Consider the following 15,240-nt stretch of genomic DNA (forward strand, 5'->3'; position numbering starts at 1 on the left):
GTTCCCCAGAGAATGTGTCCTTCAACAGAAGGGAGTTTCTGCATCACCAGAGATCTGAGAAACAAGAACAAGCAGGAGTAACCGCTTGGCATCTCGAGGAGATAATGGATAGAAGATTTTCCTTTGGGAACCTTTAGGGAGTTTGGCTTTCCTTGTTTGTGATTAATCTAATTTCCATAAAAGTGGTTTGCACCATGGACACTTCGCGGTGTCAACTTTGCTATTACCTGAGAAAGGTTCTCCAACTCTAGCTCCCGTTTCTTCCAAGCCAAGTTTTCAGATCCTGGCAGCTAAGCCGAGCCACGACTCCCGATTAGACCCGGATTAAGTTCCTTGCCTTGTTCCTGAACCAAGTTTTGCCCCAGGTTCATCACGTTCCTGCCTTGATATCAAAGACTTCCTAGTGACTTTGGGCTTGTTTATTCAGTCTTGCTTCCTTGTTTTTTCCCCGTTCAATAACTTTCCAACAGTTTTGAGCGTGTTTCGGTTTCTGGACTTTGGACAATAATATTGGACATTTCCCTTCAATTCTTTGGACTAATTCATACCTTTTCATAAAGGACTATTATCTGCTTAACCTTTCCACCTATTCATTCCTGGATTTATAATTGTTTTAATAAAGATATTACAGTAGAGTCTCACTTATTCAACACTCGCTTATCCAATGTTCTAGATTATCCAACGCATTTTTGTAGTCAATGTTTTCAATATATCATGATATTTTGGTGCTAAATGCATAAATACAGTAATTACTACATAGCATTACTGCGTATTGAACTACCTTTTCTGCCAAATTTGTTGTCTAACATGATGTCTTGGTGCTTCATTTGTAAAATCATAACCTAATTTGATGTTTAATAGGCTTTTCCTTAATCCCTCCTTATTATCCAACATATTCGCTTATCCAACGTTCTGCCGGCCCCTTTTTATGTTGGATAAGTGAGACTCTACTGTATATGTTTATTGGTCTCTGTCTGGTTTTCAGTGCTCATGCTGCCTTGGGGTGCAACACCTCACAACCTGTGAGGATGCCTGCCATAGATGTGGGCGAAACATCAGGAGAGAATGCTTCTGGAACATGGCCAGACAGCCCAGAAGACACACAACAACCCAGCTCTATAATTCATTTGCCAAAAGCCCAGCAGTAAGAGATTTTTGCAGTCGCAATGTGTTATTACAAGCCAGCAAAAATCTATGTTCCTGTAGAAATAAATTGCCTGCTGGCATTTATACTTCTCTGTGGTAGTATATGATGTGGGTGCATTCAACAGTTACTTCTTTCTGGTTGGAGGCTGCCCTTATCTGTAATTCCAACATACATCGAAATGGATGGCTGATTGACACCTTGTCTTTCTAATGATGGTTCAGTGTATACCAGGCATGGACAAACTTGGGTCCTCCAGGTGTTTTGGACTCCAACTCCCACCATTCCTAACAGCCTCAGGCCCTTGCATTTCCCCTCTCAGTAGGAAAGGGTTAAGAGGCAGTGGGCGGGATCATGCAAATTCCACATCAACATAGAGTAAGGAACACTGGGATGTTTGCGGTGGAGGAAACACCTAAAACAGGGGTCCTCAAACTTTTTAAGCCGAGGGCTGGTCCACAATCCTTCTGACTGTTGAGGGGCCGGATTATTATATGAAAAAAATTACAAACAAATTCCGATGCACACTGCATAGGTCTTATTTGTAGTGCAAAAACAACAACAACAACAATGAAAGAACAATACAATATTTAAAAATAAAAACAATTTTAACCAACATACATTTATCAGGATTTCAATGGGAAGTGTGGTCCTGCTTCTGGCCAATGAGATAGTCATGTTAATTAGGGTTGTTGTTGTTGTTGTTGTGTGCCTTCAAGTCATTTCAGACTTTGGGTGAGCCTAAGTCTAAAATTTATTTATTATGTATTTACTGCCTTTATTTACTACATTTGTATCACACCCTTCTCACCCCAAAGGGGACTCAGAGTGACTTACAAATTATATGTACGTACAATATATTATATTATTAGCATAGCACAATATTAGCATTATATATTACTATATTGAACTATACCACTATACTGTAATATTATTAGTAATATTATATGTAATTAGAATATATAATTAATATTATTATATGGTATTATTATTAGTGTTATATTGTATTACATTATAATATTATCAATATTATATGTATATACAATATATTATATTATAAAACTGAGGGCGGGGGCCAGGTAAATGACCTCGGAGGGCCGCATCCGGCCCCCGGGCCTTAGTTTGGGGACCCCTGACCTAAAATCTAGTGTGTAATTGTCCCTGAATGGTGGTGGGCAGAAGTGTTTGGAGAGAACATTGGCAGGGTTTCGGCTACATGTTCATGGCGCTCACTATAACTGAAATGTCATTGGAGGGATTGCTTTTGGTGGCTCCTCAGCACTGAGAATAGCTGTTTGCGGAAGCGGGAGCTTGTCTGTGTGTAAGTGGACACCCCAGCCACACATGCATATTTTTACTTTAATTATGTGTATAGATTTACCTGTCATGGCGCTCTCTATAACCTGCAATGTCATTGGGCCATTGGTGTCTCCTGAATACTGGGAGCTATAGCTATTTGTGGGAGTGGGAGCCTGTTTGTGTAAGTGGACACGCATACATATTTTCACTTTTATTATGTACTACCCTGTTTCCCCTAAAATAAGACATCCCCAGAAAATAAGACCTAGTAGAGGTTTTGCTGAATTGCTAAATATAAGGCCTCCCCCTAATGTAAGACCTAGCAAAGGTTTTGTTTGGAAGCATGCCCAACAAACAGAACATTACAGCCTGCAGGAGCAGTAAACATACGTACCATAGATTATTGTACATGGGAATAATGGTAGTAAAAGAAATTATTGATAGGATTCACAGTTTATTTGGTTATGCTGGTTTGTAATGACAACTACTGTACAGTATATAATCAATGTTCATTTTTTTGTTCAACAATAAATGTGAATTCTTCTTCATGGAAAAATAAGACATCCCCTGAAAATAAGACCTAGCATATCTTTGGGAGCAAAAATTAATATAAGACACTGTCTTATTTTCGGGGAAACACGGTAGCTCAGGGATCAGGCGGTGCCCAGGTCATTTGAGAAAGGTATTGTTTGCCTGTGTTCCAAGTTTAGTCTAGATTCAATGTCAGCTGGGTTCAGTGGGTGCGGGTGAACTACAACTCCCATATGCAAGTCCCATCGTCCATGGTCCATCCCCCTCCAAACAGCGCCAGGACATAGAGTGGGTCATGGAGGCTCTATGTGCCAAATTTGGTCGTTCTGTAATTTGTGACATTTGCAGTCTCAGGAAGTGAGTGAAGGTACTGCAAGTCCCATCATCATTGGTCTGTCCTCTCCAAAACTGCATCAGGATGTAGAGTGGTTCATAAGTGATCTGTGTGCCAAGTTTGGTACTGATTCGTCATTGGTGGCAGTCGGGAGTGCTCTGAGAAAGTGAGTGAAGGTACTGCAAATCCCATCATCCATGGTCCATCCTCCTCCAAATTGCACCAGGGTGTAGTGGGTCATGGGTGCTGTGTGCCACGTTTGGTACTGATTCGTCATTGGTGGGAGTCGCAGTAGTCTCTGTGAGTGAAGGTATTGCAAATCCCATCGTCCATGGTCCATCCTCCCCCAAACTGCACAATTTATTTATTATTTATTTACAGTATTTATATACAAGGGAACTCAGGGAGGATCACATTACACATATAAGGCAAACATTCAATGCCTTAACATAGAACAAAGACAGAGACAAACGCAGACTCCAAGCTGGCCTCGAACTCATGACCTCCTGGTCAGAGTGATTTGTTGCAGCTGGCTGCTCACCAGCCTGCGCCACAGCCCACACAAGGGTGTGAAGTGGGTCATGGGGATTCTATGTGCCAAGTTTGGTCCAATTCCATCACTGGTGGGTGTTGCAGTGGTCTGTGGGAGGTGATTTGGGTGTAGGTACTGCAAATCCCATAATTCTTTGTCCATCCTCGCCCAAATTGCTGCAGTGTGTAACATGTGTCATCTGGGATATGTGTGCCAAGTTTGGTCCAATTCTGTCATTCCTGGTAGTAGTAGTAGTTTCAGGAAGTGAGTGGTTACTGCAAATCCCATCATCCACGGTCCATTTCCCCCCAATCTGTGTGCCACGTTTGACCCAGTTCCGTCACTGGTGGGCGTTACAGTGGTCTGTGGGAGCTGAAGCGATGGAAAGTACTGCAAATCCCATCATGTGTGGTCCATCCTCCCCCAAATGATATATATTACGCAATAAGCCACACCTCAGAAACCACCACGTGTTTGTTTTTTATTAAAGACAATCAAGTCTTTCAGCAATTCAACCCGGATTGTAATCCACCCAATTTTAGGTCAAGGCGTAGCTTAACAACAACAACACAAAACACATGAGCTTTAGAGAAGATATACTTCTCTTTTACAGGTTGGATTCAATCCCTAAATGTCAGTAACTACACTTATATGCTTTGATCACCCCATTCAAGATGCATGCAGTGCAACGGGAGGAACATGTCATCACAAAACGCCACTAAAGGTGCGCATCGCGAAAACACAGAAGAGGAAAACATGCGCAAAAGAAGGGTCACTTAAGCTAGATCTTCAGTCACACAAGGAGGTTCGAATTCACTGAATTAACAGCAGAAAGGAGTTTACAAAGGGATGGATCTAATCCTGAACAACGCTTTTTTTTTCTTCGTCTAGTTTGCCAGTTTAACAAAATTCTTCTCAATCACAAAGCACTGAATAATAGATTAATATTGGGAATGAACCGAATAATAGATTAATATGGTATACTCAATTTTTTTTTTTCAAGCGAGTCTTGGAATGAGTCCTTTGTGTTCAGGAAGCATCTCTGGAAAAGAAATACAGACTGTGCCATTTCTGCGAGTCGTATTTTCGCATTAGACAGAAGGAAAACTGCAGCAGCCATTGCAAACTTTTCTTACAAATACGACTGATCGGAGCAGCCCGATTTTGACGGAAGAATTCCTAGATGACGTTTCCGTCCTAACGCTTTTCTAGTCCTAAGCCAATCTTATATATACACATACATACATTCATCCAGCCATTTACTGAAGCCGTAGAAGCGGAAGGAAGGGAGGGAGGGAGAGAGATGGGGGGAGGAAAGAAGGAAGGAAGGAAGGGATGGAAGGAAGGATCAAAGGAAGGAAGGATGGAAGGATTAAAGGAAGGAAGGAAGGATTAAAGGAAGGAAGGAAGGATTAAAGAAAGGAAGGAAGGAAGGGATGGAAGGAAGGATCAAAGGAAGGAAGGATGGAAGGATTAAAGGAAGGAAGGAAGGATTAAAGGAAGGAAGGAAGGATTAAAGAAAGGATTGAAGGATGGAAGGAAAGATGGATGGAAGGAAGGAAGGAAGGATGGATGGAAGAAAGGATTAAAGGAAGGAAGGAAGGAAGGAAAGATGGATGGATGGATGGAAGAAAGGATAAAAGGAAGGAAGGATGGAAGGATTAAAGGAAGGAAGGATTAAAGAAAGGATTGAAGGATGGAAGGAAAGATGGATGAATGGAAGGAAGGAAGGATGGATGGAAGAAAGGATTAAAGGAAGGAAGGATGGAAGGAAGGATTAAAGAAAGGATTGAAGGATGGAAGGAAAGATGGATGGATGGAAGGAAGGAAGGATGGATGGAAGAAAGGATTAAAGGAAGGAAGGAAGGAAGGAAGGAAGGAAGGAAGGAAGGAAGGAAGGAAGGAAGGAAGGAAAGATGGATGGATGGAAGGATAGATGGAAGAAAGGATAAAAGGAAGGAAGGATGGAAGGATTAAAGAAAGGATGGAAGGATGGAAGGAAGGAAGAATGGAAGGAAAGATGGATGGAAGTAAATATGGATGGAAGGATTAAAGGAAGGAAGGATTAAAGAAAGGATTGAAGGATGGAAGGAAAGATGGATGAATGGAAGGAAGGAAGGATGGATGGAAGAAAGGATTAAAGGAAGGAAGGAAGGAAGGGAGGAAAGATGGATGGATGGAAGGATAGATGGAAGAAAGGATAAAAGGAAGGAAGGATGGAAGGATTAAAGAAAGGATGGAAGGATGGAAGGAAGGAAGAATGGAAGGAAAGATGGATGGATGGAAGGATAGATGGAAGAAAGGATAAAAGGAAGGAAGGATGGAAGGATTAAAGAAAGGATTGAAGGATGGATGGAAGGAAGGAAGGAAGGATTGATGGAAGGAAGGAAGGATTAAAGGAAGGAAGGAAGGATGGAAGGAAGGAAAAATGGAAGGAAAGATGGATGGATGGAAGGATGGATTAAAGGAAGGAAGGATCAAAGGAAGGAAAAATGGAAGGAAAGATGGATGGAAGGAAGGATTGAACGAACGATGGAAGGAAGGAAAAATTGAAGGAAGGAAAGATGGATGGATGGAAGGAAGAATCAAAGGAAGGAAAAATGGAAGGAAAGATGGATGGAAGGATTAAAGGATGGATGGAAGGAAGGAAAAATTGAAGGAAGGAAAGATGGATGGAAGGAAGGAAGAGAGGATGGATGGAAGGGAGGGAAGTCAGGATTCATTCAGGCTCCAAAAAAAGGAAGACCACCACACTTTCTCCTCTGCAAAAAAAGGCCTGGAAGGGCTCCACGCGAAATTGATTGACCCTATGGTGTTGCCCATGACTATGAAAATCTCATCCTAATGCTTTTCTAGTCATAAGCCTATATATACATACATTCATCCAGCCATTTACTGAAGCCGTAGAAGCAGAAGAGAAGAGAAGGAAGAGGCCAGGATGCATTCAGGCTCCTAAAAAGGAAGACCACCACTTTCTCCCCTCAAAAAAAGGCCTGGAAGGACTCCACGCGACAGCCATGGATCGAATCTATGGCGTTGCCCACGATGCTCCACAATTGCACATGGAGCAAGGCCAGAAAGATTTTACAATTACGCGCGGAGCGAGGCCGGAAGCAGAAAAGACGAGACCGCACGGCAAGACGTTCGGATTATATATATATACATGTTAGATACTAACGATCGTGCTCTGCAGATGTCGTGGCATTTAGGAGAGCATTTCGGAAGAAAAAAATAAACGAAAGGAAGTTAGTTATGGGAAGACACTGTCCCCGATAACTGAGACACACCCTTGGTTAGTGCAAGATGGGGGTCACTGCCCCCGATACAACACTTTGGTAGGCAAAAACTACCTTGTTCTTTGAACATTATGGGAGACACTGCCCCCGATAATGTGACCCAAGTTCTCATGATACTTCGTAGAGCTGGAACTTCGGATGGAAAGCACGGCACGGTGCGAGCCTGCAATGGTTTGCGACAATTTAAGATCGGGCATGGGCCAACTTCGGCCCTCCGGGTGTTTTGGACTTCAACTCCCACAATTCCTAACAGCCGGTAGGCTGTTAGGAATTGTGGGAGTTGAAGTCCAAAACACCCGGAGGGCCGAAGTTGGCCCATGCCCGATCCTAAATCGTTCCAAACCAAGTTCCAGTGATCATGGTTGGATTGTAATTAGCAGATGCTGCTTTTTATTTACTTATATATATTATAAAAAAACACGACAGTATAACTGTCATAATTATGGAAGTCACTGCTTCCGATAATTATCTTCTGTAGAAAAAACAAAAAATACCATTTATAGTGAACACTGCCACTGATAAATAAATAAACTAATAAATACCTTAACAAACAAGTCCCGGGGCGGGATCGACACGCCTCCCCGAGTCCAGTGTTTCAAAGTCAAGACTCCCCGAAAAGGCCTCGGCAATACATAAAGTTAAGTACGTACGACTCGTGTTTTGACCATAACCCCAAAAAGAAGGCCTTGTGGAAATTTACTTTTTTACTCTTGAGTCGTACTCACAGAACCTCTCTTTGGCCTTCCTGAGTAAAGGAAAAGATCGGTGACAACGTCCGTAAAGACTTTGTTATTTTTCTCGAAGAGGCAGAAGGTTCCCATTTTGGAACACACTAGACTGGGTTTAGGGCCAAATTTGGAAAGTTTTCCCCTTCCTAGGAAAAATATAATATCCTACCAACAAGTGGGAGAGTGAGTGAGTGATTCGCGCCAAATTTGGAAAGTTTTCCCCTTCCTAGGAAAAATATAATATCCTACCGACGAGCGGGAGATTGAGTGATCGATTGGGGCCAAATTTGGAAAGTTTTCCCCTTCCTAGGAAAAATATAATATCCTACCGACGAGCGGGAGATTGAGTGATCGATTGGGGCCAAATTTGGAAAGTTTTCCCCTTCCTAGGAAAAATATAATATCCTATCGACGAGCGGGAGATTGAGTGATCGATTGGGGCCAAATTTGGAAAGTTTTCCCCTTCCTAGGAAAAATATATTATCCTACCGACGAGCAGGAAAATGAGTAAGAGATTTGGGCCAAATTTAGAAAGTTTTCCCCTTCCTAGGAAAAATATAATATCCTATCGACGAGCGGGAGATTGAGTGATCGATTGGGGCCAAATTTGGAAAGTTTTCCCCTTCCTAGGAAAAATATATTATCCTACCGACGAGCAGGAAAATGAGTAAGAGATTTGGGCCAAATTTAGAAAGTTTTCCCCTTCCTAGGAAAAATATATTATCCTACCGACGAGCGGGAGAGTGAGTGAGAGATTCGGGCCAAATTTGGAAAGTTTTCCCCTTCGTAGGAAAAATATAATTACTATCGATGAGCGGGAGATTGAGTGACCGATTGGGGCCAAATTTGGAAAGTTTTCCCCTTCGTAGGAAAAATATAATTACTATCGATGAGCGGGAGATTGAGTGACCGATTGGGGCCAAATTTGGAAAGTTTTCCCCTTCCTAGGAAAAATATAATATCCTATCGACGAGCGGGAGATTGAGTGATCGATTGGGGCCAAATTTGGAAAGTTTTCCCCTTCCTAGGAAAAATATATTATCCTACCGACGAGCGGGAGATTGAGTGATCGATTGGGGCCAAATTTGGAAAGTTTTCCCCTTCCTAGGAAAAATATAATATCCTACCGACGAGCGGGAGATTGAGTGATCGATTGGGGCCAAATTTGGAAAGTTTTCCCCTTCCTAGGAAAAATATAATATCCTATCGACGAGCGGGAGATTGAGTGATCGATTGGGGCCAAATTTGGAAAGTTTTCCCCTTCCTAGGAAAAATATATTATCCTACCGACGAGCAGGAAAATGAGTAAGAGATTTGGGCCAAATTTAGAAAGTTTTCCCCTTCCTAGGAAAAATATAATATCCTATCGACGAGCGGGAGATTGAGTGATCGATTGGGGCCAAATTTGGAAAGTTTTCCCCTTCCTAGGAAAAATATATTATCCTACCGACGAGCAGGAAAATGAGTAAGAGATTTGGGCCAAATTTAGAAAGTTTTCCCCTTCCTAGGAAAAATATATTATCCTACCGACGAGCGTGAGAGTGAGTGAGAGATTCGGGCCAAATTTGGAAAGTTTTCCCCTTCGTAGGAAAAATATAATTACTATCGATGAGCGGGAGATTGAGTGACCGATTGGGGCCAAATTTGGAAAGTTTTCCCCTTCGTAGGAAAAATATAATTACTATCGATGAGCGGGAGATTGAGTGACCGATTGGGGCCAAATTTGGAAAGTTTTCCCCTTCCTAGGAAAAATATAATATCCTATCGACGAGCGGGAGATTGAGTGATCGATTGGGGCCAAATTTGGAAAGTTTTCCCCTTCCTAGGAAAAATATATTATCCTACCGACGAGCGGGAGAGTGAGTGAGAGATTCGGGCCAAATTTGCAAAGTTTTCCCCTTCCTAGGAAAAATATAATATCCTACCGACGAGCGGGAGAGTGAATGAGCAATTCGGGCCAAATTTGGAAAGTTTTTCCCTTCCTAGGAAAAATATATTATCCTACCGACGAGCGGGAGAGTGAGTGAGCAATTCGAGCCAAATTTGCAAAGTTTTCCGCTTCCTAGGAAAAATATAATATCCTACTGACGAGCAGGAGAGTGAAAGAGAGATTCGGGCTCACCTTCTGCCTCCACAAGTGACGTTGTGACTCTGTTTTTTGTGTATTTTTTGCCTCCTCTCCTGCCAAGTTTGAGGCTGGTCTGAGTTGAGGCTTGGCTTGCATGCTCCCCCCTCTTTCTAAACGGGAGGCCATGATTAAGCTCACTTTAAAACAAAATACCCAGACCTTGTGTTTGTTGACTTTTTGGGTTGAGACAGGACATGGAGAAGGACGCCTACGAACATCTCAAGTTGACGTCAGGGACGATTTTGGAATCTGGAATTTGGACTTCTGGAAAATCCACCTCTGTGCTACCAAATTGGTGAACAAATAGTAGGGTTGGGGGTTCCTGTATCTCAGAATTAAGTGCTCTACTTTTTTTTAGAATTCGTTATCAATGTCCCAGATGTCGCCGGAGAGGGCGTTGGCGGCGCCCTGGATGGTCCAAGTCGCGAGGGCCAGCTGGTTCTTGAAGGAGGTCTCGTTGAAAGCGCTTTGGTCTCGCTTCCAAACGCTGAGCTGGTCCAGAAGAGACTGGAGGGTGTGGGGACCGGAGCCAAAGAAGACGTGGCGGAGTGGGGTGTCCTTCGGGGAGACGTAGGGCGACAGGAAGTGGTACTCCACCTTCAGAAGAGACAGAAGACACGGCTGAAAACAGGTCCAGAGATAGGCAAGACAACACACTTCAACTCAAGAGGCCAATACAATTCTAAGTTTTTTTATTGTGAACGTACTGCAAATCAGAGTTGTTGTATGTCTTTCGGGCTGTGTGGCCATGTTCCAGAAGTATTCTCTCCTGACGTTTCATCCACATCTATGGCAGGCATCCTCAGAGGTTCCTTGCCTAGTTTATCCATGCCTCACAGCCTCTGAGGATGCCTGCCATAGATGTGGGCGAAACGTCAGGAGAGAATACTTCTGGAACATGGCCACACAGCCCGAAAGACATACAACAACCCTGTGATCCCGGCCATGAAAGCCTTCAACAACATACTGCAAATCGCTTCTGGTGTGAGAGAATTGGCTGTCTACAGAGACGTTGCCTAGTGGAAGCCCAGGTGTGTTACCATCCTGCTGGGAAGCTTCTCTCATGTCCCCACAAGCTAGAGCTGGCAGAAATTAATAATAATAACAATTTTATTTTTGAACCCCGCCTCCATCTCCCCGAGGGGACTTGGGGCAGCTAACAAATACAAAACGAACATACAATAACATCAGGTACTGAACAATGCGCGAATGAAATTTTTAAAATGACACAAAATACAATCACAACCATTAATGGAACACAAGTTAAAACATAGCAATAAAGTCATAAAAATGTGTTAATGTGGGATTTGTGTATTGATAGTGTTTAATAGTGATAGGCTCGGGCTGTGGCGCAGGCTGGAGAGCAGCTGCAATCAATCACTGCAATGAATCACTCTGACCAGGAGGTCATGAGTTCGAGGCCCGCTCGGAGCCATGTTTGTTTGTCTTTGTTCTATGTTAAAAGGCATTGAATGTTTGCCTACATGTGTAATGTGATCCGCCTTGAGTCCCCTTCGGGTTGAGAAGGGCGGAATATAAATGCTGTAAATAAATAAATAAATAAATAAATGCAATTTGTGCCATGCTTGTATTGCAACTGATTGCATCATCCAGATTGTACCATAATGTGGAAAGAGTTAATTGCCAAGAAGCTATGATGACCTTCATGTGTGGCTGGAACTAGGGAGTATCCAGACACAAGTGTTTATGCATAACGATTGCATCAGTTCAGTTCAGTTCAGTTCAGTTCAGTCTGCCTAGAGTTCGAGTCAAGTTCTGTTGGAGTTCGTCTGTCGTCTGCAAGTCTGTTTGTGTTGATTATTGCTGCATACAGTAAAACTTTGTAAATAGTTTTACCAACGTCTCTGAGTGTCTCTTCGTTCTGCGTTCCACTGCTTCCATCCAACTACTGCTGCACTGCAAATACTCTGACAAAATGATCTGGGCAAAAGTGCGCTAAGTAAGTCTTGTAAACGTGAGGAAGTTAAAAGTGCTATAAGATCATGGAGGAGAAGGAAGCTCACCCCGTCTCGCGGATTCGAACTGGCAAACTTCAGGTCAACAACCCAACCGTCAGATCAGAAGTACACCAGGCACAAGGGTTTAACTGGGCTGTAGCACAACTGGTAAATCACCAGCAGTAATAAGATCGGTCAACCGAAAGGTGGGCAGTTCGAAGCCCGGTCGGGGTGAGCACCCGATTGTCAAGCCCTGCTCACGGTTTACCTAAGCAGTTCGAAAACAGCTTAGGGCTGTAAACAGAGAAATTAGGTACCACTAATTTAACAGGGGAGGTATTTTAAAAAAGGTAAAAATTTGCCCTGACATTAAGTCCAGTCGTGTCCAACTCTGGGGGTTGGTGCTCATCTCCATTTCTAAGCCAAAGAGCCGGCGTTGTCCATAGATGTCTCCAAGGTCATGTGGCCATAGGCATGACTGCATGGAGCGCCATTACCTTCCTGCCGGAGCGGTACCTATTGATCTACTCACATTTGCATGTTTTCGTACTGCTAGGTTGGCAGAAGCTGGGGCTAACAATGGGCGCTCACTCCGCTCCCAGGATTTGAATCTGGGACCTTTCGGTCTCAGCAGCTCAGCGCTTTAACACCCTGAGCCACCAGAGGCTCTGTGTATTTTACGACACCATAAAATGCTGGTGACCAATAGGAAGGAGGAAGTCCTGGCGGCTCTTCGGAGCCATAGACTTAGTGGAGAGACTACTAGCAAACAACCCGTTGCAACTTGTTGGTGGTGGATAAATTATGTAACAGTGGTCATTCTAACTGTTTTTATTGCTTTTAAATTGATTGGTTTTGCTACTTTGTAGGTCTAATAGATGTATATTAGGAAGACATCATTCCACCGTGTCTCCTGTGTCAATATAAGAATATAAGAATATATAATAATCATGTTATGCTATACTAATAATATAATATATTGTATATGCATGTAATATTAATAATGTTATAATGTAATACAATATAATAATAATAATACACTATTATAATTGTATATTATATATTACATGTAATATTACTAATAATACTGCAATATAGTGGTACAGTACAATACAGTAATATATAATGCTTATATTGTGCTATATGAATAATGTAATATATTGTATGTACATATTACTTGTAAGCCGCCCTGAGTCCCCGTTGGGGTGAGAAGAGAGGGATATACTGTATATACTCAAGTATAAGCCGACCCAAATATAAGCTGGGACACCTAATTTTACCACAAAAAAACCCGAGAAATCATTGACTCAAATATAAGCCGAGGGTGGAAAAGTTCAGAAATAAAAATAGATACCAATAACATTACATTAATTGAGGCATCGGTAGGTTAAATGTTTTTGAATATTGACATAAAGTTCAAATTTAAGATAAGACTGTCCAACTCTGATCCAACCATTGTTCTCATCTTCTTCAATGTAAATGTGCTTATGTATCCTTTTAATAATAATAGAGTAAAATAATACATGTAATAATAATAATAAATACAGGAAAATAATACAAGTAATAATAAATAGAGTAAAATAAATAATAATAATAATAATAATATCAGAGTGAAATAATAAATATTATTATTAATAAAAATAGAGTAAAATAAATGTAATAGCAACAATAATAGAGAACAATAATAAATGTAATAATGCCAATAATAATAATAGAGAAAAATAATAAATGTACCATATATTCTCGAGTATAAGCTGACCCAAATATAAGCCAACCAGGATCCTCACCCGAGTATAAGCCGAGGGGGGCTTTTTTAGTCCTAAAAAAAAGGGCTGAAAAACTAGGCTTATACTCGAGTATACACAGTAAATGCCGCCAACAAATAAATAAATAAATAAATAAATAAATGTTTTATTTAATTATTTCTACTTTGTGAGTAGTTGTTATAATTTGTTATAGATGTTTTATTCATGGGGTTATTTGTTCACTTTGTATTGTTTTATGGCATTGAATGTTTGCCATCCTTGGTTGGAAACCGCCCTGAGTCCCCTGGGGAGAATAGGGTGGGTTATAAATAAAAGTTAATATTATTATTATTATTAACTTCATTCACTTGTTCTTTGCAACTTCATTCTTTGCAATGCTGCAATGCTCTTTGCCCTAACTTTGTTCATTTGCATCAACTCTTGGCAAAACTCCCTTGAAGAGAGACGTTCCACATCACATTCAATAAAGACACAATTAATTTCTCACTCTTTTGTGGGCATCCTAGGGATGAAAAGTGGCAACCTACCTTCATAATCCGGTCATTCAAAGCCCGGCAAGCCACGGTGTTGGTGAGGTCGGTGTTTGCGACATCAAGAGTCAGGGCTTGTGTGGCTCGGTTGAAGTCTCCCCGGGCCGACATCAGCCACTGCACACCTAAGCCTATTTTCTATGGGAAAGAAAGCAAACGAAATTCAGAATTTGGAGGAAGTACAATGAGTTTTTCGCCAGTTGTCACAGTGACCACAGATAGAGAGGCAGGAAAACCGAATCTTGGTTGTGAATAACACTCAGGCTTCTTCTACATTGCCATATATATAATCGAGATGACCAAAACAGATAATCCACATTATCATCATCATCATCATCATTTAATAACTTATTAATCGCCCTCCATCCACGATGCTCTAGGTCAGGGGTCCCCAAACTTTTAAAGCAGAGGGCCGGTCCACAATCCTTCAGACTGTGGAGGGGCCGAATTATCATTTGAAAAAAAAATACAAACAAATTCCTATGCATACTGCACATGTCTTATTTGTAGTGCAACAACAGCAACAACAACGAAAGAACAATACAAATACAATATTTAAAAATGAAAACAATTTTAACCAACATAAACCTATTAGGATTTCAATGCAAAGTGTGGGCCTGCTACTAGCCAATGAGATAGTCAAGTTAATTAGGATTGTTGTTGTTGTTGTGTGCCTTCAAGTCATGTCAGATTTTGGCCGAGCCTAAGTCTAAAATTAATTATTTATTTACTACATTTATATCCCACCCTTCTCACCTCGAAGGGGACTCAGAGCAGCTGTATGTACATACAATATATTATATTATTAGCATAACACAATATTAGCATTATATATTACTATATTGAACTATACCACTATACTATTATATAATATCTAATATATAACATATAATTAATATTATTATATGGTATTACTATTAGTATTATATTGTATAACATAAGATTATTATCAATATTATATATATATATATATATATATATATATATATATATA

General features: G+C 41.2%; 1 protein-coding gene across 2 annotated transcripts in view; it reads right to left on the reverse strand.

Moving 5' to 3' along the window:
• Window positions 1-6,983: 6,983 nt before the first annotated feature.
• Window positions 6,984-15,240, reverse strand: part of tfrc (transferrin receptor) — a 60,044-nt gene continuing 51,787 nt past the window's right edge. For both annotated transcript variants that reach the window (XM_062976911.1, XM_062976910.1), the window contains exons 18-19: window positions 14,244-14,384; window positions 6,984-10,589 (exon numbers count right to left, since the gene is read on the reverse strand). In XM_062976911.1, the coding sequence (XP_062832981.1) occupies window positions 10,347-10,589; window positions 14,244-14,384 (384 nt within the window). In that variant the 3' untranslated portion in view covers window positions 6,984-10,346. The remainder of the gene's footprint in view (window positions 10,590-14,243; window positions 14,385-15,240) is intronic.

The sequence above is a fragment of the Anolis carolinensis genome, chromosome 3, assembly GCF_035594765.1.
Source record: "Anolis carolinensis isolate JA03-04 chromosome 3, rAnoCar3.1.pri, whole genome shotgun sequence".
NCBI classification, from domain to species: domain Eukaryota; kingdom Metazoa; phylum Chordata; class Lepidosauria; order Squamata; family Dactyloidae; genus Anolis; species Anolis carolinensis.